Source organism: Anarrhichthys ocellatus, unplaced genomic scaffold (genome assembly GCF_004355925.1).
Source record: "Anarrhichthys ocellatus isolate YVR2014 unplaced genomic scaffold, GSC_Weel_1.0 scaffold45, whole genome shotgun sequence".
Taxonomy (NCBI): domain Eukaryota; kingdom Metazoa; phylum Chordata; class Actinopteri; order Perciformes; family Anarhichadidae; genus Anarrhichthys; species Anarrhichthys ocellatus.
In genome coordinates this window covers 1,290,717-1,298,485 of record NW_022280075.1, presented here as the reverse complement: position 1 = coordinate 1,298,485, position 7,769 = coordinate 1,290,717, and the positions used below count along the sequence as shown (strand labels likewise).

At 44.0% G+C, this 7,769-nt stretch overlaps 1 protein-coding gene across 2 annotated transcripts; it reads right to left on the bottom strand.

Moving 5' to 3' along the window:
• Nucleotides 1–19: 19 nt before the first annotated feature.
• Nucleotides 20–7,025, bottom strand: sap30l (sap30-like). 2 transcript variants are annotated; one of them, XM_031869028.1, is made up of 5 exons: nucleotides 6,237–7,025; nucleotides 4,998–5,015; nucleotides 3,251–3,373; nucleotides 2,746–2,844; nucleotides 20–1,195 (listed from the first exon to the last, which is right to left on the bottom strand). In XM_031869028.1, exons 1-5 carry the CDS (start codon nucleotides 6,420–6,422, stop codon nucleotides 1,064–1,066), a joined length of 558 nt encoding a protein of 185 aa, XP_031724888.1. In that variant the 5' UTR covers nucleotides 6,423–7,025; the 3' UTR covers nucleotides 20–1,063. The 2 variants fall into 2 exon arrangements, with proteins under 2 accessions (XP_031724888.1, XP_031724889.1); XM_031869029.1 differs by lacking the exon at nucleotides 4,998–5,015.
• Between the last annotated feature and the right edge of the window lie 744 nt (nucleotides 7,026–7,769).

Genomic DNA, 7,769 nt, shown 5'->3' with positions numbered 1-7,769 from the left:
ACACACACACACACACACACACACACACACACACAACACACACACCTTCAGGTGGAAAAAAAAAAGAAGATGGATAAACCTAAAATCATATTTTCACACAGACAACTTAAGGCTGAACTAAAGAAAAAAAAAAAAAGAATTTAGAACGTGTGTGTTCAAACATACATACAACAGCTATGAAGGAGAAGAGCGGGTCGTAGCCAAATGCTACATCATTCACCACCATCGGTCTTCCAACGCACCACGTCCAGGAGGAAAGGGGCGACTAAGAGATTACATATCAGGACTGAGATCAGCTTGTAATTCATTTTGTTTTAAACATTATTGACTTTTTTTTCATGTGAACTCTGTGCCATTTAAACCGACTTGGAGCCCTGATATTCTGAACGTAACTTCAGCGAAGGCAGGCAGCGCCCCTTTCCAACAATTCATTCACTCACAAGAACAAGAAGAAGATCCCCACTCTTCATCATTCAATCCCAAGCTTTTCTGTTAGGCACAAGCATTCCTCTCTGTGAGGCACAAGCATTCCTCTCTGCGGACGCGTCGACAGACAAAAAACAAAACAAAACAAAAAAAACACTCCCGATTACCGAAAAGATCTTTTTCACTCTTAAGGCAGCTATATCGTACATTGCATTCAACTAACTTACGAAGGATCCCACGCCGTTCTTTTTGTACATATTGACAGTTTACACTACAGCATGACGACGTGAAGCCCCCTGCGGAGTGAGTCCTGGTCCTCGACGGTCTTCAGAGACCCGGCTTTTGCGGAGGAGAGGAGGTGACCATTGTGACGACATGCGAGGAGGGCAAAATGAGCGGAAAGAAGATGACTCATCCCACCCTGAATTCTCCTCCGATTGCGTTGAACGTCCTCCGAGGACAACAAGAGCTCGTGTTCTGGTCTTACAGAGGAGCGGGACGGCAGAAAGGGCTGCAGGAGGAGCTGCTTTTGGGTTGTTGATGCCGCTGTTAGTGGTGGCCAGGTGGGTTTTTTTTTTTTTTGCGGGAAGTTGTGAATTATTGTTGATTTTCGTTGCTGCTGCGGTCGCTGCGAAGTTTAGTCCAGCGGTTTTCCGCCGCCGTCGCCTTTCTGGTCCAAGCGGCTCTTGCTGCTCTTCACCATGTAAATAAAGTAGCTCAGCGTCTCCTTCTCGTTCACCGGAATATTCCTGAAGTGACGACTCACGGTCTGCAGAGGAAGGAGGAAAAAAAAAAAAAAAAAAGAGCTTAAAATGTTCATCTATGTAGAATTTATTCTCAGTAATTGTCCGGTCTTTAGGTTCCTGCTTCCCATACGATGGTTTATATTTATACGACGTTTCCCAAAGCAGAACTTCCACCTGGCCTCAAAACGGTTCTTATGATACCGTACCAAACGCTATTCCTCATTTTACAGAGCAACACGTGTCAATTTCCACTTGTTTCAAAATAAACTTCCATCTTCACAGGAAACTAGTTTAGATTTTGGGAACAAAGCTACATAATTGGACTTTAGGAAGGACTGTGCATCTGTTTTTCGTAGGTTAGACTACTGGTATTGGTGTCATCAGTTTTTAAACGATACCCAGCCCTACATGTGAGCTCTGCTAGAATACGTTTTCTGTGACCAAGTTGCACTCCTCTCTGTTGAAGATTGCATAAAACAACAACTCCTCCCGTAAATGCATTGAGAGTATCCCTCTGTCTCATCTACCGGCCACTTATCAAACCTTCACACCACGGAGGGAACATCTCATGCTAAATACCAGCTTACCTTAATCGTTATAAACATTTTCAGATGTCGTATGCTGGACTTTTGTTTTACTTCCACTCAACTGCTCACAAATATAATCAACTGAGAACTACTGAAATCTTTGAAGATGCTAAAAAAAAGTAAATATTTTCCAGAGGTAGACTGTTAATGCAGACTTATTACCGGATGTTTGCCTCAAAGAGAAGAAAACAAACATCCTCTCGCTGGTTCTTGTGATCGGGGACAGCTGTGACTGGTTGTGGGCTGCTTTATTAATGGTGTGGGAGGCTCATTAATAGGAGGGCCTAACCGACTAAAAGCCTGGGGAAACATTCAACTTACAGCCCTCGTTCATTCATTCATTCCCACTGTCGAGTCACATACGACGGAGAGCACTACACACAGGAGGTTCTTGTAAAGAGGAGGGCCGAGCCAGCTGCACCAATCACACCTGTCGATTCGGCAAATTGGTCGAACAATCTCTCTCCGTGTCCAATTACTGTGGGACAGGAGCCGCCACACTACGTATATCACGGCAAATGAGTAACGTGGAGAAGAAAGAGGCCTAATGAGGGCAGCTCAGCGGCCTTTAACGGTACACAATATGAGCCCGATTATTCCAAAGGAAGACGAGCTTCCTCCCCAGGTGCTACTTAAAAAGTTATGAAATTACATTTCTTTAAAGAACTGATGCCGACTAGAAGCATATTTTGTGTACCAAGATAATATCAATTAGGGCTGTCGTCGACCAAAGAACTTATTAATGGACTATATGTATATAGTTTAGTCGACTAATCGATGCATCCTCTGCTAACGTTAGCTAGCTGACCACCTTTTAAGCAGGACTGCGCTAAATGTCTTATTAAGGTATTGTTCCTCCGCGGCTTATTTTGGACTTTGGACAAATTGCGAGCTTTATGTCTTCTTCACTCACACTGAAGCCGCTAATCCAGGGGAATGAAGCTGTGAAGGAGTTTTAGCACATGGAGGTTTGTGTGTGCCTTTACCTCTGCCAGCTGGGCCTTGTTGAGTCCGGGCCTGGTCTGCAGCTTGTAGTGTCGCTTGTAGCGTCTCAACGTGTTCACCTGCAGCTGGAAGAGGTCGACCTGAAAACACAGCAGCGAGCGGGACGCGGCCAGTCAGCGAATTATGGAGGCACGGTAACGTTTACTGCCGCCTCCAACTCCGACACATTTTCGATGATTTACTTCTGCCTCTTTTTCTGTGGAGATGATTATTTAATGATCTCCGTGGAGAAATGGGGTCATTGCGGCAGTAAACACTAAAAAAAAAAAAAAAAAAAAAAAAAAAAAAAAAAAAAAAAAAAAAAAGCACGACTGAGTAAAATAATGTTTCTTAAAAAGAGTAATGCTGGTTCAGCAAGCAGGACAATTCCACCACGACTTGGGGTGTTTTTAAGGTTCCCCTGTCATCGTGTTTTCTTCGTTCCCCGTTCTCTACTGGACTTGTAGCTGATGTGTGTGCCGAGAGTAACATTTGAGCCCACGTTACCTCAGGCACCTCCACGTCATGCTCCGGGGACTCTCCTCCGTCGTCGCTGGTCTTCCTCTTCCTCTTGTTGCGGACACTCTGGATGAAGTTCTTATGGAAGTCGCAGATATAGAGGTGTCTCACCTACAATGACAATAGTGAGTAGTAAAAAGGAGTAGTCTGCCACGTACCAAAACTCTTTGTAATTTGGCAGCCACACACAGCATCAGCGTGTCCAGCAGACTAGGCCAAAATGCATCATTATCTCAATGTGACACCTGTTTCTGTCCCGATATCAAAACGATACTTGATACCCACCTCTGAGATATTTTACGACTTTAATCAAACGCATGTTTAACCAAACAGAGATTCAAACAGCAGTGTTTGATGTCATCTCATCACAGGCAGCCGTGCAGGAGCTTTGCCAAGATGAACTAGTACAAAAGTGGCAAAGCTGTGGCTTAAAACAGGAAGTAACTAATCAAAGACGCACACAAGAACTCTGTACTCGACCGTGTTTGATGATTGGTTGGTTGTAATGCCAATTATTGAACAACAGAAGCTTGCTTTGATGCGTTATGTGCTGCCTCAGCTGAAAATGCAACATCAATCCTGGCCCCTGTTAACGTGCATTGATTCCTCGGGGCCACAACACGCGATTTGTGACATGAATCCCACCATGCCTGTAAAAACATCCGGACAAACAAAAGAACACACGGAGCTTCTTCCTCCGGTTATACTAGTTTAGGCACAAAGTCATTTTCTAGGATAAAAAGGGATCCTGGATATACTTATACAAAGCAGCAGAAACAACAACATTCATTAGACATCCCTGCATGCGTAGGTGACACCGCTGTGTGCTAAAGGGCCCCGGGCCCCCATTGAGCAGGACGTCCCTACCGACCGATTTTCAAACTTAAGTTTGTTTTTAGTGCGTCCATTGTGTTGTTTTGAACGCATTTTCCTGTTGAGAAGCGTTTATTAGTCCAAAGGTCCACCTGAAGACGACATTGGAAACAGGTTTATGCGATACACGCTGTAACATGTGGACCTCATAGACTAAATTAAGATTAAAATCTCAGTGTATATCGCATTGCTGAAAACCATTGGTCCACTCACGGATTAGTTGACTAGCGGAAAATATCAAATGAATCATTTGGAACATTACAATAAAAAGCATTGGACGGGTGCAGCTTGGCCTCTGATGCTCTGCGTCTTGTGTTACATCAGCGTAGATCTGTACGGCCAAACAAAACAAGACATTTGAAGTCTCTAGGACACTGCGAGGGATATCTTTCATACGCCACTTCCTACGCGAATGTCGCGATCTATAAAAAAATAAATAAGTTGACGGGAGAATGTGCGGAAAATGTGAGCCATGCGTACGAACACTTTGAGACACGGGGGAGACTGGCAACGCAGATGGTGAGGTGGTGAATTGAAGCCAGATTGTAGAAATCACATGCGAGAGGCACCATTACACAAATAACGACGCCTCTCGCACACTTACATATTCTCTTTTTCATAAACAGTCAAACCACCGTGTTATTTGTGCTAGTGAGCACATTTCAAATTGTAGTTAGTTTCCATATTTTTTTTTTTTTTCTGTGTGAACATGACTTTTATTAATTTATGGTTTATTCCAAAGTGACAAACAGCATACTGTACACAGACAAACTGTAAACAGCTATCCGGTGCGAGTATCAGAGCTCACTGGAGCAGAGGAGTCACCATCGTGACTGTCACACACCTTCTCCAGTCATCTCACCTGGCAAATCGTCTCCACCTGCACATAAGGATTGTGTAAATTAGCAAAGTGTCTGATAATAAAAGCCAGTGACCGCTCCCGCACAATCACTCCATAATCATCAAGAAAACATAAGTCAATGAATTGTGTTCACCTATCAAACTTATAAAAGTTATATATTCACAGATTGTCGCAATCAGTCGTGATTGCTGTAAACATCTAAATACTACGGTGAGACTCTGACAAGTTACGTTAATGGAAACATTTGGGAGTGAACGTAGTGAGACCCAGTGGCTCGATGCATCAACATTCAGAAGGTGCTTTGCATTGACAGTTTATGGTTGAATGTATATTTGAGATTTATAAAAAATAAAAGAAAAGAAAAGAAAAAAAGGGAAATAGCTCACTGGCCTGCTTACGCAAGGTTTTTATAAATATTGTTTTGGGCATATGTGCGTAAATGCAAGTACGTTAGTGTGGATCCTACTCACTGTTTTATGAATGAGACCCCCCGGAGCTTGGAGGGTCTGGGTTTGACGATCCAGCTTTGGTTATGTGTCTTTGTATGTTTCTCTCTCACTTTGTTCGGGCCAATAACACACGTGTTGACGTTTGGTAGGCCGTAAAGGGCGTTTGTCATTTAAAAAGATACCAACATACAATAGGAAAGCAGTGAAAAAAAATAGCAAAACTACAGACAGAAGCAAACTTGCCACGACGAGGTCCAATGTGGCTTTAAGCGAAACTTGCAGCTAAAGTGTGCGCATGTCGTAGTAGTTTTTTAACCAACGCTGGTTGGTTTGTGCCCCTTTGAAATGAGTCCGGGTTACTTCTGACGGGACTAAGGTTAAACAACACAGCTGGCTTCCCTGGCAACAGCCATTTTATGAAGAGCAGGGGAGGCGTGTTTAGAGGAAAACTATTACAATGAGCGGCGAGTCTGCTGCCCTGTACGTCGTCCAGGTAGCTAGCGAAGCTAACGTTAGCCTGACATTTGGACGAAGTCACAACATATATAGCTATATATACATACACACACACACACACACACAACACCACAATCACGTCGCCACTTCCAGCATAAAAAGGACATATACGATTGTGATCTTTTGTTTATTTTTTCGACGCTGACCGGCTAATTAGCATTAGCTGACAGATGACAGCTATAGCTAACTTTGAGCTATCGTCTGACACTCACTCACGCACGCTAATTTAAAAGTTTCATAACAGAATAACGTGGTCACAACAAATTCCACTTACGCTTTTGTCGATGTCGAGCTTGAGCTTCTTCTGTGAGATGCTCTTCTGGATCCTCTTGCTGAAGGAGGCGTTTCCAGCGGACCGGCCGCAGCGCTCCCCGTCCTCGATCAGACAGCAGCTCTGTCCGTAGAACGGCAGCGGCTGCGGTCCATCGTGGCTCTCTTCTTCGGTGCTGAATCCATTCATTCTGTACTATTGTAGTGCAAAAAAATAAAATAAAAAAACCCAGAAAACCGCTCGAGTCTGGCTACCAAATCTGTTGTGGTGCCCTTTTGTGAAAGACAATCCGGTAACGTTAGCTATTAGCTAACTCTGCTAAGTGGCTAGTTCGCCAAGCTAACCGCCCCCTTGTTTGTTTTAGACACTGGCGACTTGCTTTTAAAAGCGATGCCTTCTAATTAAATACATATTCCCCCCACAGATCCCCCCTCCCCGTCACACCCACACCACACCACACCACAGCGGTGATTAACGTCCAGCTAGCTCGAGTGCTAGCTCGGACCGCAAGGTGGTTGAGCTGTGTGCAGCTAACGAACAAATTCCTATGGTGAGCCCAGCGTCACCGCGGTTCAACCCGTAAACAACCCGCTACTTCTCCCTAAGATTCACATATCCCAACATATTCCGAGGTCAAACGCGACAACCGGCTACAGCAAACGAGACAACTTTAAAAAAAAAAAAAAGAAACCACAGATTTATCAGACTGCAGCTCAACAATCGCGGCACTCTTTCGGGAAACAGCTCGTACAATGGACAAGGCTCCATCTACCGTGCCGGAAGTTCCCGTCCATGGCGGCAATTGGTCAGTTTCAAATGAAGGCGGACTTAACGTGGAATGTTTGATATCCCATTGGCTGTACGGGGCATCCGTCTTTTAGCGGTTCTTCCTCGTCGGCGTCATGTTTTTTTACTCCGAAAACAAGAGTTAAAAGGTGGCGTCGCAGTCAGTTTTGAAAGGGCTTTTAAATACAGAGCAGACCTGCAATGGTCGGCCACGTTTTTCGTCAGATTTTCAAAAATGAATAAACTGTAATCAATATCAACATGTTGTCTGCGTGATAAACTGATCTAAATGTGCATGTATGAACGTGGAATCCACATTCACAACGTCGAAAACTGCGCAGTGAGGCCAGACGTGAAACAACAGAAACATTGTAAATGTGTATTTCTACCAGTTATGGTGCGTTCACACCAAACTCTTTCCGCGTTTGGTGTGAACACGGCATTAGTCGTTCACCGCTCCAAAGAGATAACTTCTCGTTGGATATCGATCAGGACTCAACATGCACGTGATTCCAACGTCAACCGCACGGTGGAGACAGAGGTCCACAAATGATAGTATATTGACACCATACAGCAGCCTGTCAGTCAAACGTTTGTTTTGTTTTTAATATTTTTGGGAAGTATTGTCGCTATGATTTAAAGGAGCATTCATGTGATTTAGAATTGCTCTCCATAAAGTTTGGAGCCTTGCAAGACGCATATAATTCCCCATAATGTACTTCAAAAGAGTATTTCATTAAACTTCCCCTG